The following is a 15,612-nucleotide window of genomic DNA, read 5'->3' as shown; positions in this document are numbered from 1 at the left end:
GTACGTGTCACGAGGGTTCGATGGCGAAGATGAAAAAAAATCACAAAACCCTGCTTTCGCAGCTTGTACTGAAGTATTTTTTCTTTCCATTTTCAGATCGATCGAACAAAAAGTCTATGTCAATCAACATGGAAATTAACGGCGTTATGTACTCGGGTGTACTCTATCCCGCCGAATCGGTAGATAAGAAAAAAGTCAATCACGACGACGAGGATAGCAGCAACGAAGATCCTGCCGGGGATAAGGAGAGCGCAGAAAATTAATTCGACGCATAATACATCTCATATAATTAGTTGTTTCGAATTATTTACTCGTAAGGATCGTTGTACATAGTCGGAGAAAAGCCCATAGTAACGTAAATGCGATAAAAGACGATTTAGTTGACATGTTTAAATACGTTGATAACTTTTTTATACTTAATTTTGTATGTATATGATTATTATTAAGTTTATTTTATTGCATAAGGAGTTTTATATTATGCATTACATCTGTGTAACTGCGCGCGCCTATGTGCTCTATGCGCAGTAAAATGAACATTTTAGTTGATCGATCTTATCTATTTTATGCTTCAAAATTATGCTGGAATTTCACAAATCAAAGTGAATATTTCAATCATCTAGGAAATTTTTTCTAGGAAATCCGTTTGAATGATTAGCTGACATTTTATAAGAATTTTTTAAAATGCCTTAGCCTCATTCGAAAGTTAAGTTAAGGAAAGGAGGATCATTTTCAATATTTGTTTAAAATTTTTATAACAACGACTATTCTAAACTAAAACCAAAAAAGAAATTTTTAAAAATTTGGTTGACTGAAATAGTTCAACACTATAACTGATCAAATCAGTCTATTTATTTGTTTATTTAATTGACCAACTGAACAACTTTTTTATTTATAAGTTTCTTTGAATGGAAAAGAAAAATTGTATAGCCACCAAATATTTTACACTTTTATTTAACAAAGATGTAAATGATTTTTTTAGAAACTTAAAAACGTTTTATTGGAAAAGGCGCGAAATAAAGATTTTTAAGATTTAACCATTTGGAAATGAGTTTCTTAAATCATACAAAATCTATCATACTTATTATATATTTTAGCTTTAATAGTAGGAAAGGCTGCCATGTTGACTTCAAAAAGTCTCTTAGACATTGCTTGCTTTTTTTGTAAATTATGTACATAAACAAGAATAGGTCTATTTAATTATTTAATTTCATATCAGTATGCATTTTCACAAAAAGTTTGTACATAGTATGCGACTACGATTTCAAACTAAGCACGCAGATTAAAAAATTAGTTTACAATATGGGTGCAAACATGAATTCATTTCACTCGCACTACTATACAAATTTATCTTAATTATGAATGTTCTAGACGTATATATCGAAAAATATTCATACAAGACATAATATTAAGTTGAGAGACAAAAAAGATATGAACAGTTTTGTTATCATAGGGTAAAAACCTACGATAAAATGCAAAACTTATTCTTTTTTGTTTTGTAATTAAGTGTGTGTCTTAAATTTAGTCTGAAGAATATTATCATGAATGTCATAGATCCAAATAGATTACGACTAATGATTATTTATAAAGTAAATTTTAATTTATCTATCTACATCAAATTGTATCGATCTTATTAATATTGATGCATATTGGAAACGCTCTAATCATATAAAATATTTAAAAATCTCAAAACTAAATCAAATATTTCAAAACAATTAAATGTTATGATAACTTTGCACTATATTTTGCATCTTAATGTTCATATGTAGTCGAAAAATTAAATAAAATAAATTTTTAAAGAATTTTTCATTAACAAACTGAATGATTGTTTTGTTCCCGCATTATTACAACTATTAGTTTAAGATTCACATGCTTGACATCGAATGTACTAAAAATCAATTGTAAATTAAATTTTACATGGATCGAAATGCTTTATTTGAAAAGTAAATATATAAAAATCTAATCATGAAATTACTCAATGAACTATAGAATATGCAATTTTAGATTTAAAAAATTATCGGAATAAGATAATGCATACAACAGTTTAAGTAGTTATTACTTTTATAAGGTCTATTGAAATTTTTTTTGTAAATAAAGGCGATATTTTATTTATTTTTTCTTTAGATCATTAATCTAAGTGCAAAAATTCAATAAAATAAGCATGCTTGTCTTATGTGATCAAAAAGCAATATATTGCATTATAGAAGTATATTTAATTTTTCTATATGTGATAGTTTTTCTCTAAGTACTTTTCATCGCGTTCCGACTACTTGTTTTGAAGTGCATATCAATTTTTTAGCTATAATTTATTCAAGTATGTGTGGATAAAATATAAGTAACCTTCATATTTTGTAAAGTAATGAAAATAAATTTTTGGAACTGTTGTATCCGAATGTTATTTTAATTTTATTCAACAGGCTATCTTATAACAGTAACTTTTGCAAATTAATGAACATTTTTCGACTTGTCAAAAAAATTATTGAGTAAAACTTTTGTATGCAAGATGAAAGTTAAAAGGAAAGGTAGAAGCAGTGGATTTATTATAAGAAGCAGAAAATCAAGTGTTACTATTTAGTTTTAGTTTATTAGAAAATGTTTGTAAGTTTAATTAATTTTTATATTTTGTAAAAGACTCGCCCTGTAGTTAACCTGTTGATAATAAGATAATCAATAAAACATAATAAGATTGGATAATAAATCAAATCAGTATTCAAAATTGTATGTTTTTTATTGAAACATAATCTTTGAACTGACTTTCTAAATTGAATGAAACCCTATTATGCACTAGCATCGAAATCAGTAATTATTTTTAGTAATTTACTTTTTTCATTATCATCAGCAAATGTGTATTTCACTGTTGATAACATCAAATTTTTGACATCGCTGTTGTTTAAATTAAAGTGCTCCATTAATAATGCTATCTCTTGGCTCAAGGTGGTATCAAAAACTCCTTTATCATCAGTCTAATAAAAAAATATGATAGTTATACTTTTGTAAACTTCAAAAATAGTAAATAAATAACTTACACATATGCAAATTGGATGCTTTGAATCATATAAGTACTTGAAATGATGAGATTTGAAATTCGGAACCGTTTTACATTTGACATTGGAAGTCAAACACAATTCTGAAAGATAACTCAATTTTTTAATATGCTACAATCTTAAATATTTTTATGAGTACAGGAAAAAATGTTTCATTACCAACTGGAATTTCTGATTTAAGCAATGCATTGTAAAGTGTCTCTGATCCATTCAAATTTGGATGAATACAAGTGCCATGACCTAGTCTGTCAGGTTTAAAACTTAAAATATCAATTGTTTCGTTTTCATTTGCAACCTGGAATGGAATTGCTTTTAGTTTTATTAAAGTTTTAATTTAACATTTTTTCATTACCTCTGCGCAATGAGCTGCAATTTTTAAATTAGCTTGTCTCGCTTGATTAAGAAGATCTATGAAGGCATCTCCTTTTGTTGGATCTCCACTCAAATCAATTCCAACAATTTGATTATACTCTTTGCTCATTTCAATAGCCAATTGAATATTTTCTCTGGCTTCTCGGACTGCTCGCTTACGATTGATAGATACTAAAAGTTTCACTATGATCTCCAAACCCTCATCTTGACAATCTCTGTAAATATAAAAAATCAATCATTCAAGATCGTTTTGTAATAAAGGTATAAGATGAAATAAAGGTATAATAATATTATCTTGTTACTTGATAGCTTTCAAAACTGCTAATAAATATTCTCTTTTTGACATTCCACTTTCTATTCGGGGTGTAGTTCGTAATTCTAAATATACAACATTATCTGCATGAAATTCTTTTATTGTATCATAAGTAGCTGTGTAAATGGCTTCTTGAGAAGTTGTCACTGAGTAAGCAAAATTGAAAACCTCAAATATTCTGTTGAAAAAAAATTCAAAGTGAATCAGAATTATGGTAGGCACATGAACTAAAGTAGTAAGTCTTACTCTGATATAGTTGCACATTTATTGAAGTCAAAAAATTCACTTTTATCATTCTCAACTGAGTGTTTCAGTTTATATAACTTCATCAAGGTTTCTTTACTAAGAGAACCATTCAAATGAGCATGTAATTCCTTAAGTAAAAAATGCATGTACAGAAATAATTAATAGATAAAAAATGAGATCAAAATCTTTTGTAAAATTTTTACTTACAATTTTAGGTAAATTATAACAAAATTCTACTATTTTGTTTGTTTCTATGTTTACATTAGATACATTGCAATCCATGTTTATGTATAAGATGGTTTCAAGTCTGTGAAAAGATATTCAAGATTATGTAAAAACAAATCTTAACTTATTAAACTTTTTAAACAGCAAAGTAGAAAGATTCAATGGGAGAAAAGATTGTGGGATTTTTGTACAGTTTTAAATAGTTTCAAAAATAAAAACAATGCAGTCTGCTTTGGTCAAAAATTTATTACATATAATACGTATAACTACCTAATAAACAATCTTAACATTTTTAACGTGGATCATGAGGAAGCTTAAATCCAACAAGATTTGCAGTTTCTTTAATACTGCGCTCTCCCTTTGAATTATAGTATGTGTTTATTTCATTATATTTTCTCAGAGAATTGAGATAGCACAAGTAATTTTGTCCTAAATTATGCAGCTCCTCCTTAGTTTTGCATAGAACTTCTGTTGTTGGTTTATGTGAGCGGCTTTGTTCAACAATATAGTTCATTAACATATTATTTTTTACAGCTTTTGTTGATGTAGTATGACGAATTTCATGTGCCAGATGACGCAATAAAGTAACATTTGGATTCATTGTGATGCTTCTGTACAAACTATTTGTCGAGCTGCAATGAATTCTTGATCGTTGTAGTCCCTTGACAATTCTGGTTTTTTGTTCCAAAAATCACTTGGAATTTTATCTAATTGCTCTTTAGTAAAAATATGAATAGATGTACCGCTGAAGGTGTTTGGATATTGAAAGTTGTTCTGCAGTTTAATTTCTGTTACATAGGGTTTCAATTTATACATATAATGTATAGTTTGTTGAAACAGAGCATCCGTTGTATGGCACTCTATATCTGACCAACTGTTACCTAATAAAATACAATTCTTTATTAGAGGTGACCAATTGGTGTACAAGAAATTATTGATTAACTGTTTGGAACAATGAGGCATGAACACTAGGGTGGTATGATTCTGTATCAGTCTTTTTCCTTCCTCATTGTTTTCAATGACATTCAGATTCAATAACTTGAGGCACTGACTTTCATTGTTAGTAAAGAGCGGATCGTAAACAAAAACATTCGCCGAATAAGTTGATTTAACAGTCAGCAATGCAGCTAATTGATATTTGGGGCAATTGAACTCGGAAAAGTTACCCAAACCATAACAAACAATGTCAATAATGCCTTTCGAGTCCAACTGTCTCAGAGCTTTATTCAACTCGTAAAGCAGCGTTTGACGAAATGGAGATTCGTGAAATTTCTGAGAGGCAGCTTGCACTTTTTCGAAAATTTCCTCGACTGGTACATTGTTGTCCACGACCTTATTGTCTGCTACAAATTTGCTATTAACTCTCGGTCGATTGTTACGTCTTTTATTACGCGAGCTGTGCTTTACGACTTGAAATTCGCCGCTGTCTTCGAGATCGTTCATTATCGACAAGTAAATGTGACATAAAAAATTAAAAATAAAATTTACGATACAAGGTCTAAACAATGGGTGGAAGAGGAAAACTAAAGGATTTAGAAGGTAAAAACTAAGAGATATTATGTAGTACCTGCCGTAGAGGTTATGATTATAGTTGTTCGACTGACACTTGACAAAGTCGTCTGCTACGGACAGACCAGGCGCGTCGATACACTGCTGCGCAGTTACTGACAACGGACGGGCCTACTGCAATTGCAGCACGCGGGCACGATGGTTCATTATGCATTTGATACTATCGGAGCGAAATATCGACGAAAAATCTAGTTCATTTCAAGTCATTCGAAATTATAGTTGCTAGCTCATTGTCGGTCAAAAAATCATTTTTTCATATTTCCGTAATAATATATCATTTATAGAAAAATGTTTATTATTATTGATTAGACATAAGATACATGAAGTAATTTCTTCAATGATATTATAATGACTTAGATTTTTTTCGTTTACACTGATAACTTCTAAACTTCGTAACATGATTTATAAATATATGATTAAATTCAATTTAAATTCTATATGCAAGTATATACAGTCATGGCGAATTGCACATTGCTGTGCTCGTATTCGTGATGTTCACGTGGATGGTCGGGATAGCAGCCAAATGCCCAAATATGCTAAATATGCTTATAAACTGGGGGCGCTACGGGTTACGCACACAGCCAATACGGCATGTATATACAGTGTACCCGATGTACGTCAAAACACCGCGAGCCGCCCACCGGGCAACACCGCGTGATGAAGAGGTCATACATTCATAACATTCAACGTAAACAATAGAACGAGTACAGATCCGTGTCCTTCGTCATTTTTTTCGTATAGTCAACTCGATCACCACAAAAACATTGAATGTTGACGAAATTCACGAAAGATGGAATTCATTGATATACTTAATTGTGCTGTCAGGTAATTTTCATTTTATGAGATTGAATTTACAACAATTTTATAACAAAATACTTGATACGATTGGGGTGATTTCAGAGTGAATGAGGAGCCCAGTGATGAGTCATTTAATGAAAATAATAGTGAAAAAATTGACGAGAAACCCGATCTTAAAAACATTCAACTTTTATCTTTTCCAACGAGAAAATTTTGTAAGTATTGATAATTATATGTAACTCGTACTGGAATTGTTTTTTTAAGAACAATTCTCACGTTTTTCGACAGACCATTCAAAAATGTAACATTACACTTGAACTTAACAGAAAATTGGAAATAATGTTTGAATGTGAAAATGTAAAGCATGTGAAAGTGGAGATTTGTCGAAAATTGAAAAAATTGACGATGATATCACTTGAAGAATATGAAAGATAGTGGTTGTTATGAAATTCAAAACACTACTAAAATAGAAATCGTGGGTGAAGTAAAACAGAACATTTTTGGTGGCACAACAGAAGAATTAAATTTGAATTTTGACCGTAAATTTATCGAACAAAATAAAAAAAGAAGAATTACAAAAAAGTTTAACAACCAAAATAACTCCAAAAATTACATTGGCACAGTGCATAATGTACTACCCATGCATGTCGAATATGCGAAAAGACATTTACAAAAAAGTAATCTCAAACTACACAATGATTCGGTGCATAAAAAAATTACCCATGCATGTGTTTTATGCAGAAAGACATTTTTACATAAAAGTCATCTCAAAATCTACATCGATATGGTACATAATGGTGTTACCCACTCTTGTGACATATGCGGAAAAAAACTTGCAAATAAAAGTAGTCTCAAACTTCACATCGACACGATGCACAAGAGTGTCAAACACACATGCAATTTTTGCCCAAAGAAATTCACACAAAAAGATAATCTCAAAATCCACATCGATTCGGTGCACAATGAGATTACCCGCTCATGTGATATTTGCGGAAAGACATTATCAACCAAGAATCATCTCAAAATACACATAGACGCAGAACATAACTAATAGTAACTTCATAAGATTATTGAAGAGAAAATTCGTATAAGGAAATAACCTGTGAAAAAAGAGTAATCGAATTAGCAGTATTTTTTGCTTTTATCAAATTTTGTATAAAATTCAAATAAATTAAAAAAAAATTTATTCAATAATTTTTTGAATTTCATTGTTTTGATTGATTAAATTTTTGTCAGTTTTAATTGAAAACATCATAAAGAAATTTCAAAATTTGCAGCTGTTATTATAGATGCCTATTTTAAAAGAGATTTTAAAAGAGATGGGAAAGGGGGGGGGGAGCGATTATGGTCCTATCGATACTTTTAAATCGTTTTGATGAATTTTTTACAGAATATTCTTGAAATCATGCACTATAACATGTATTTTTTAGAAACAAGCTCTTTTTCATACTAGTAAAGTAAAATAGTCGAAAAATGGAAAAATATCGATAACACCCTCTCAAACGATTTTCGGTAGCAATATGTTAGTTTTTTTATTTCTAAATTTATTTCCTTTCACCATGGTCACAGAATAGAAACTCTGACTACCGTTACGTGGCTGTGCAAAATTCAGGGGTTAAATATAGAAATAAAAATCGAGATGATCTATATTCTAGAGGTAAAAAATATAATTTTATTAACAATTTTTTTCAAATGTTTCAACATTGCACGGTAAGAAATGTAAAAATTTTGTCAAGATCAGTTGTAAGCTTCAACATATTGACCCTCCTGAAACATTAATTATATAAATCATTCACCTGCGATCTGTGAGAAATTAATTGATGTTATGGTTGACCGTACCACTACTGCCTCCGTGGTGCTGCTGGGCTCGACCCAGGGATGGCTCTTCTGATACTCGAGGCCTCTGAGGATGCCGATCGGTATGGGCGGCGGAGTCGGCAGATGATCGCCCTCGACGCGGAAGCCGTTCTGATCGGCCGTGTACTTGAGCGAGTAGCGGTGACCGTCGTCGTCGACGTGGGACAGCTGACCCTGCGACACGACCACGTCGGACTCGCCGATGTGCGTCAGCTGGCCCTGCTCGCTCACCTGTATGCCCAAGTCGGAGCTCCAATTGTTGACGAAGCCGCTGGTAAAATCGACGTCGGTCTCCTGATCGTTGATCCGAGCTTTGGCGTACTTGCTTTGGGCGACCACGGGCTCTCCTCGTTCGGGGTTCGGGGGTGCAGCGCCGAATTCGGCAGCTTCCACGACGTCGGAGTCGTCAACGGTGGTTTGTGTCGCGGCCGGCTGTTGGACGTAGCTACGATGATACGCCGGTTCGCCTGCTGGGTAGGTGTGTATTATATCAATTTCGAATGTCAATGATAAATTGTGTAATACTCACTCGAACCGTCGAAGAAAATATTAGGTTGATTGTGCAGCTGGAGGCCGGAGTCGACTACCAATGCGTGTCTGGCGACTTTCTGCTGCTGCTTGAGATATTGCTCCAGAGGCTTCTGCCCGTGCTGGACGTGCGGCTCGTCGCTCTGGTAGTAGGACTGTGCCTGTGCCGAGTAGACGCTCGGGGCAGCCAACGACGTCGAAACCGCCAACAGGAGTATCTGCTTATATTTTTCAAATTAAATTTCTTTCAGCCATTGAAAATTATTTGATTCTATCGACTTACCCCTAACACAAACATGTCGAATTATAGAGTTAACTATCACTTCTCGGGAGTAAATCTGAGCGTCAACTGGTACGAATCAGGATCTCTTCCTCGGGCTTTATATAGACCTCGCATGGTTAATTTCTTCATTATTCAAGAAAAGGACGCACGCGCGTGCACGTGCATAATACATAACAATAATATTAATATATAATATAATGTATAAAAAGCGACGCGCAGGCTCATTATCATAGAGAACGAGACAAACAAATGAAAAAAAAAGTAACAAATGGGTTTTACGAATCCGTAAATAAACGCGCCGCATACCGATGCGGCGCTTATAATATTTTGCATCTGTCCTTTTTTTCGTACCAACGATTAACAATAAAATATAAGATCGAAATGTTTCCGGCGTCGTCACGGTCTATACGTAGAAAATTTCAATGTGAAATGCCAAGGTGAAAGGCGCATCTTTCGAGCTTCTCACACGAGCGCCTCGGCACTGACATAATAACAAACATTTTTCATTCGACCTTGCCCAAAGAGTGGTATGATCAACGCTGCAAGCAGAAGTTCTTTCTTTTTATAAATAATGTATTTTTTCCCGGGCAATTAAGATTGCGCTATTATTTACGCGTCAAAATTAGCCGAGTCAAAAAAAATCGGTATTTCGCCTTGAATCGTTCAGCAGTTAATTCTACGAGAATATCTGCCATCCAATACAAAGCAAGAATGCAAATCCCAATTAGGGGGAGTAATACGATCGAATGTCTATGTGTACTTTAATATAAAAAATGATGTAACTTGAACATTTTTATTCATGGTAATTAATCTTACATTACAATGTCGCATTTATAAAATTGTCAATCATCGTTTTGTTTACATTTATACGTGAAATTGAAGAGATATCGTTAAATCGCTTATCTTTTTATCTCTCGGATTATAAAATGACTAGTAAAAGTATGAATAAAAAGAACAAGTTTATGAACTATGGTGCCACGCGCAAATCGGCGTTGTCTTGTGATCTTCTTATATAAAAAATCATTTAAAAAATCGTGTTGGTTTTTCTTTAAACATGACGAAACAGTAATTGAAAATGAGTCCAAAGTAACTAACTGTTACGCACTAATTTTCGACAAATAAAAACAGAGACGATATTGCTTTTGAACTTGAAATGTCGCCGCAAAAAGTCAAATATTGAGAATGGAAGGTACCGATTTTCTTCGAAATAATTCGGAGTCGCGGAAGATTCCGTCGAACTATGTTGACACAAACAACTAATTACCCCCGTTGGTCACCGAAACGAGCTTCGTACAATTGCGACGGTCGCGGAACTCGAGCCGTTTCGCGCAAAACGCGAACTTACCCACCGCCGCACAAGAAGCTTTGTAAACGTTTCGCGCGGGGCGCCAATAAGCCATGATGAATGTGTATGCGTGAACGTAGATGTAGTGCGTGAGTCCCGCGGCACTGCGTGCGTGTTAGTGAGCTCATATATCTCTCGCTCTGCATGAAAATTACAATATAGCAGCCACTAGTGTGTGCAGCTGGATATAAACAACATTAGTGTTTACGGCGTACACCATACATACGTCGTCCGTTTTTCACGATATATTCCCAAGGCGAGCTTTTCAACTCGCTTTTTCCTCGCCTTTTTTTCTCTCCGCGCGAGATTACATTATTTCGTCCAAGAGGTCGTGTATAACGCGCGAGGCTGGATAAAGCGTCCGAGACGTCAACGTTCAAGCTGCTCCGATATAATAAGTTTGAATCTCGGACTGTAGCTGCCCGTTAATAACCGCAATTCGCTCTTATCTGCGATTGTTGTTGTTGTTGTTTTGCGACGCAGCGCAGCATCTCGTCAGCTGCTGCAGCTGGGATCATTCATTGTTGAGCCAAACGAGGTAGTGTTTTGCGTATCGGTCAATTCTGGACATGAATAATTGGAGTTTTTCAGAATATCCTTTTACTTGTACATAAGAAGTCTATAGCTATGTTTTGCTTAGTATTTTAGGTTTAGAATTCAGGATGTCTGAACAATTTTTGGGATGCACCGTGTCCATCAAGTGTACTGAAGACTTGGGGAACAGTAGCTATCAAGGCCAAATTATTGCTCTAAATGATCAGATTGTCACTCTTGCCAAAGCCTTTTGTAATGGCGTTCCATGTGATTCACCTCGTGTTACTATAAGGTTCTTCATATTCATCAAAATTTTTTGCTATTATACAAGTTTGTGTTTTGTTACAATGTTCAAATTATAGGGCTAAAGACATCATAAATGTTGATATTGTCTCCGTCGATGAAAAAAGTACGCCACAAAATGCTATACCAGCTCAAAGTAAAGTTACAGTTAAGAGGCCAATTCCAAAAAAAGCTAGTAAAAATGCTGTACCATCTGCGCCAGAACAACAAGTAAACATTGCAAAAAAACCACCAGTTGATAATTCTACTTACAGTGAAGCAACATCAAATGCAAATGGGAAAAATGGTTCAGGTATATAAAAACATTGAAACATTTATTTTATGTTATATTTATTGTATTTTTAAATGAGTATTATGGAAAATATTGTAGAACAATCAAGAAGAAAGAAAATGACTGACAGAGATGAAAATACTTTTGGTACTCCAATTGATCAATCGTTACACCAAGATTTTGATTTTGAAAAAAATTTAGCTTTATTTAATAAAGAAGTAAGTTTCAAAAAATATAATTTTTAGTACATTGCAATTTAAAATAATAAATTGATTTCAGGCTTTGTGGCAAGAATTCAATTCTAAAAAACCAGAAACCGTTCAACAGCAGGCTAATAAAGGCATTAACAAAGGCAGATACAGACACGATGAAAATGTCATCGAGTCAGAACCAACAGCACTCAGGCAAATTGCAGTTCCGTGTGCAGGGTCCAAAGAGTACGTAACAGATGATGGTCTAATTATTCCTAGTGTTTCCTTAGAACTTCATCGACAACTTATTGGAGCTGCCGATAGATTTGGAATCAGCTGGGAACGCAGAGTAATTATTAACTTATATACAAACCTTAAAATAAAAATTTCATCTATACTCTGAAAAGAATTTTATTTTCTAAAAAAATTATTTTTGTCTATAGGTGGAATTACTCGGTCGAGCTGGTACAGAAATCAGTCTACAACTTTTAGGAGGAGCCCATCGATTGAGCCCTCATAATGCGCATCAGTGGCCTACGGTCGTAGCACTTTGTGGACCTCACAGATCAGGTGCTGCAGGTATAAACTGTGCTCGACAACTTTCATCGCATGGTGTCAAAACCATTGTTTATGTTGAGAGCTCAGAAGATATCTTCCTGCTGCAAGAACTTTCGCTGTACCGTTACACGGGGAATCGAGTCGAAGTAGATGTAAAGAAATTACCGAGTGCAGTAGATCTTATTATTCTCGCACTATACGAAGAGAAATCACCTCGAAGTATACCTGCTGTTGCTAAGTGGGCGAACAATAATCGCGCGTCTGTATTAGCCATTGAACCTCCTGCTACTGGTACGCCAGGTATTGTCAGCAAGTACAGTCTCGTTTCAGCGTTACCTCTGTCTCATTGTGCAGACAACGGTAGATTATATCTATGTAATTTAGCGCTACCAAACAAAGTTTTTCTGGATGTTGGAATTAATTACAGGTCCCCATTCGGACCAAAATTTGTTATGCCTTTGTACTTGAACAGTTCCTAGCAATTTTGTTAATATTCACGGCTAAAAGTACTAGATTTAAATGGGCTTAACCGAACGCAAAGAAACTTTGTTTTCATTGAGACTGATAAACGTGGAATATATTGTGCTCATGATAGGGCGAAGATACCACTTTTGAAGTTGAATCAAACAATAAATAGTGGAACTATAATAATGACACGTTTTGAGTATCGAGACCTTGAAAAAATGTTTTCTCAAGTCTCGAAATATATTTAAAGGGATCTTTATGAAATATCTCAAAATTTGTAAATTTTATTTTGTTTTAATCAACTTATCGAATATAATTTTCGAGAATTGTGTAAAAAAATGTTTTAGTTTTTCGTCATCTGTCAAAAAAATTTGCTATTAATTTTAGTCAAGAGATATTTTACTAAGGTTTGTAAAATCCACGCATGTATAAAACAATTGTAAAATTATTAGGGTCAGAAGTTTTTGCAAGTGGGTTTTGTTGATCATGAAAATCTTGCTGATTCAAATTGATATACTGAGTGACAGTAAGCGCAAATTAATGCGATTTTTATTGCGTTTTAAATAACCAGACATGATCTATTGATGAAATAAAAGTGTTGAAGGAAATCTGTCAAATTAATTCTGAAAAAGTAGTCTCGTTTTTCTTTCTTTTCTTTGAGTGTGATTTTTTATTGTTATTTCTCAACGTGTACGTTGTAGTTTGCACTTATGTTTTGAACTTGTGTAATAAGTTTTAAATTCGTGAAAATTATTCGTTTCAATTGTTTTCACGTCACCAATGTAATCCAACGCCTGAATTAAATGTGTAACATTGATTTTGATTTCGAAATTAAAATTCAAGCAATCGAATAATTGAGTGTAAATGTTTTTTTTGCGTGACATATCAATTTTGGAGCTATTCATGTGCTCTCTCTCATGCTCCCATAATCATCTCATAATATTTACTCTGCGCACACACAATCGTATAGAAATGGACACGGCAGATTCGCAGCGGATATAGAGAAAACGAAACGAAAACGTAGCCGCGATTCTTTATCGCCTTGTGATTGAAAGACGTTCAGCATCTTATCTCGTCGGTTGGGTTCACTCGCTCTCGACACTTCAGATATGTACAAACACACGCACACACTTGCGCAGTTAATAAATACACACGAGCGCGTGAGTGCACACGCAAGTATAATACGCTCGTCATACATAGACGCGCTCTGATTTTTTTTCCTTTCCTCCTCCTCCATCTCCTCTTTCTCCTTTGGCTGTCCGCCTCCTCGCCACCGCTGTTTTCTCATTTCTAGCGCGCGGCTCAAGCCTCGATACATGATAATCGGCTCCGTCGGACTTGCGGATCCATCGATCGATTTCCTTCTCTCTCTTTTTCCGCCTTATCTGAGATCATCTATCTCTTTCGTATTTTCTCATTCCTCCGAATTTTCCTGACTATAGGCCACGGAGAGCGCGTTACGACGATAATACCACATACACACACACACACACACGGCACACACGTAAGGCAGCGTCGAAGCGCGTCAAAAGAGAGCCACAAGCAACAAGTCGTCACTCGGACGTTCGAGAGTGCCATATTACGCACGCGTTGTGTTCGACGATTCGTACTACTATACAATACATATACATAAGCACGCGTTACATTCTTGGACACACGTAACGTTGGTGGTGTTAGGTGTAGTGTCAAAAAGTGGGATTTTTTTCTCGTTTATCTATTTTTTTTCGTCTTTATATGTTGACGCGCCAATGAATCGTACGCATTTTCGTCGTTAGAAGCTCTCTATACACAGCCGCAATAGCTAGCCGTCGCAACGTTACGATCGTATCGAATCACGTTATACTTGGCTTTTTTTCTACGTACTCATCAATTGGATACATCTATACCTATACGTGCTTGAAGTGTGCGCGCTCGAATATCTACATAATACGTATTAGGCGAAGTGCGCTGCTCTCCGGGCTCCGATTTCAGCCGTCAACATCGGTTCGTGTTGAAAAATTTGGGCAGATACCCAGCAGTAGTGTATACACATCGTGCGCGAGTGCGTGTATAATAATTGGTATAAAGTGTGTGATCGTGGCTTATGTGAGTGCGCGTGTCATGTGTGCTGGCGCCTCGATTGAATGCCACTGCTATCGTCGTAAACGCGTTTTTAATCGACGTCGAGTGCTTTTTTTTCGATAAAATATACAGCTATATCTTATACTTTTTAAACGCGATCGTCCGCGGTGCATCCGCGAGTCACGAGGGAGCGCGAGCAAATATATATCGAATAAAAAAAGGCTGTGCAAGCACACGCGAGCACGTGAAAATCGTCGCGACAAAGCCAAAGAAAAGGTCATCGTCGGAGAGAGCGAAGCGAGCTCGTAACGGCAACCCGTGTCATCACATGGTGTGTGGGATGAGCCAATTTCGTCAACGTCGTTTGCGTCGCCTGCCTCGTCTACGAGAGGAGCAGCAGCCGCAGCGCAGCAATCATCGCGTCTCTGCCGTTTACGGGGTCTTTGCGGAAAGTGCGGCCACAGCAGCTGCACTTGGTCAGCGCAGCAGCGTCTTCGCCGCGGCGCAAAAGGCTCCTCGCGGTCGCGCATAATATCCATCCGCCCCATCTCTCCGCTGCGTCTTGTACGGAGAACAGCGGCCGACATAGGCCGTGCCAAGGTGAGCCTATACGATACTACACGATCGAGTCGACGAGAGACGACAACGACGT

The 15,612-nt window shown here is 35.3% G+C and overlaps 5 protein-coding genes across 8 annotated transcripts in view; 2 read left to right on the top strand and 3 right to left on the bottom strand.

Moving 5' to 3' along the window:
• The window catches only part of LOC106653051 (AT-rich interactive domain-containing protein 3A-like), a 46,243-nt gene extending 45,644 nt beyond the window's left edge, over positions 1–599 (top strand). For all 3 annotated transcript variants that reach the window (XM_014372282.2, XM_023460691.1, XM_023460692.1), the window contains exon 8: positions 97–599. In XM_014372282.2, the coding sequence (XP_014227768.1) occupies positions 97–263 (167 nt within the window). In that variant the 3' untranslated portion in view covers positions 264–599. The remainder of the gene's footprint in view (positions 1–96) is intronic.
• Positions 600–2,228: 1,629 nt separating this feature from the next.
• On the bottom strand, positions 2,229–4,580 carry LOC106653068 (adenosine deaminase-like protein). The gene is made up of 8 exons (XM_014372303.2): positions 4,468–4,580; positions 4,180–4,279; positions 3,973–4,100; positions 3,716–3,904; positions 3,394–3,628; positions 3,201–3,336; positions 3,024–3,124; positions 2,229–2,960 (listed from the first exon to the last, which is right to left on the bottom strand). Exons 1-8 carry the CDS (start codon positions 4,485–4,487, stop codon positions 2,775–2,777), a joined length of 1,095 nt encoding a protein of 364 aa, XP_014227789.1. The 5' UTR covers positions 4,488–4,580; the 3' UTR covers positions 2,229–2,774.
• Positions 4,581–4,709: 129 nt separating this feature from the next.
• On the bottom strand, positions 4,710–5,758 carry LOC106652984 (SRR1-like protein). Its single transcript, XM_014372194.2, has one exon. The coding sequence runs from the start codon at positions 5,638–5,640 to the stop codon at positions 4,795–4,797; it is 846 nt and encodes a 281-aa protein (XP_014227680.1). The 5' UTR covers positions 5,641–5,758; the 3' UTR covers positions 4,710–4,794.
• Positions 5,759–8,276: 2,518 nt separating this feature from the next.
• LOC106653118 (endocuticle structural glycoprotein SgAbd-1-like) lies at positions 8,277–9,397 on the bottom strand. 2 transcript variants are annotated; one of them, XM_014372373.2, is made up of 4 exons: positions 9,233–9,397; positions 8,951–9,167; positions 8,404–8,891; positions 8,277–8,331 (listed from the first exon to the last, which is right to left on the bottom strand). In XM_014372373.2, exons 1-4 carry the CDS (start codon positions 9,245–9,247, stop codon positions 8,302–8,304), a joined length of 750 nt encoding a protein of 249 aa, XP_014227859.1. In that variant the 5' UTR covers positions 9,248–9,397; the 3' UTR covers positions 8,277–8,301. The 2 variants fall into 2 exon arrangements, with proteins under 2 accessions (XP_014227859.1, XP_014227860.1); XM_014372374.2 differs by having other exon boundaries at positions 8,404–8,888.
• A 1,265-nt stretch (positions 9,398–10,662) lies between these two features.
• LOC106653184 (enhancer of mRNA-decapping protein 3) lies at positions 10,663–13,753 on the top strand. The gene is made up of 6 exons (XM_014372515.2): positions 10,663–11,115; positions 11,218–11,403; positions 11,474–11,706; positions 11,785–11,903; positions 11,965–12,225; positions 12,320–13,753. The coding sequence occupies exons 2-6, from the start codon at positions 11,240–11,242 to the stop codon at positions 12,911–12,913; spliced, it is 1,371 nt and encodes a 456-aa protein (XP_014228001.1). The 5' UTR covers positions 10,663–11,115; positions 11,218–11,239; the 3' UTR covers positions 12,914–13,753.
• The last annotated feature ends 1,859 nt before the right edge of the window (positions 13,754–15,612 follow it).

This window comes from Trichogramma pretiosum, unplaced genomic scaffold (genome assembly GCF_000599845.2).
Source record: "Trichogramma pretiosum strain Unisexual culture from Peru unplaced genomic scaffold, Tpre_2.0 scaffold30, whole genome shotgun sequence".
NCBI classification, from domain to species: domain Eukaryota; kingdom Metazoa; phylum Arthropoda; class Insecta; order Hymenoptera; family Trichogrammatidae; genus Trichogramma; species Trichogramma pretiosum.
This window is presented reverse-complemented; position numbering and strand designations above follow the sequence as displayed.

Bases quoted from the DNA above. Each gene is read 5' to 3' on its own strand.
- LOC106653068 (XM_014372303.2), bottom strand. From the start codon at position 4,487: ATGTTAAGATTGTTTATTAG. The intron at 4,101-4,179 runs GTAAGTAAAAAT...TTTTTACTTAAG, and splicing joins GTTATAATTTACCTAAAATT to GAATTACATGCTCATTTGAA. The intron at 3,337-3,393 runs GTAATGAAAAAA...ATTCCATTCCAG, and splicing joins TTGCAGCTCATTGCGCAGAG to GTTGCAAATGAAAACGAAAC.
- LOC106652984 (XM_014372194.2), bottom strand. From the start codon at position 5,640: ATGAACGATCTCGAAGACAGCGGCGAATTTCAAGTCGTAAAGCACAGC.
- LOC106653118 (XM_014372373.2), bottom strand. The intron at 8,892-8,950 runs GTGAGTATTACA...ACACCTACCCAG, and splicing joins TATTTTCTTCGACGGTTCGA to CAGGCGAACCGGCGTATCAT. The intron at 8,332-8,403 runs GTACGGTCAACC...TTAATGTTTCAG, and splicing joins GCACCACGGAGGCAGTAGTG to GAGGGTCAATATGTTGAAGC.
- LOC106653184 (XM_014372515.2), top strand. From the start codon at position 11,240: ATGTCTGAACAATTTTTGGGATGCACCGTGTCCATCAAGTGTACTGAA. The intron at 11,404-11,473 runs GTTCTTCATATT...TTCAAATTATAG, and splicing joins TCACCTCGTGTTACTATAAG to GGCTAAAGACATCATAAATG. The intron at 12,226-12,319 runs GTAATTATTAAC...TTTTGTCTATAG, and splicing joins GAATCAGCTGGGAACGCAGA to GTGGAATTACTCGGTCGAGC.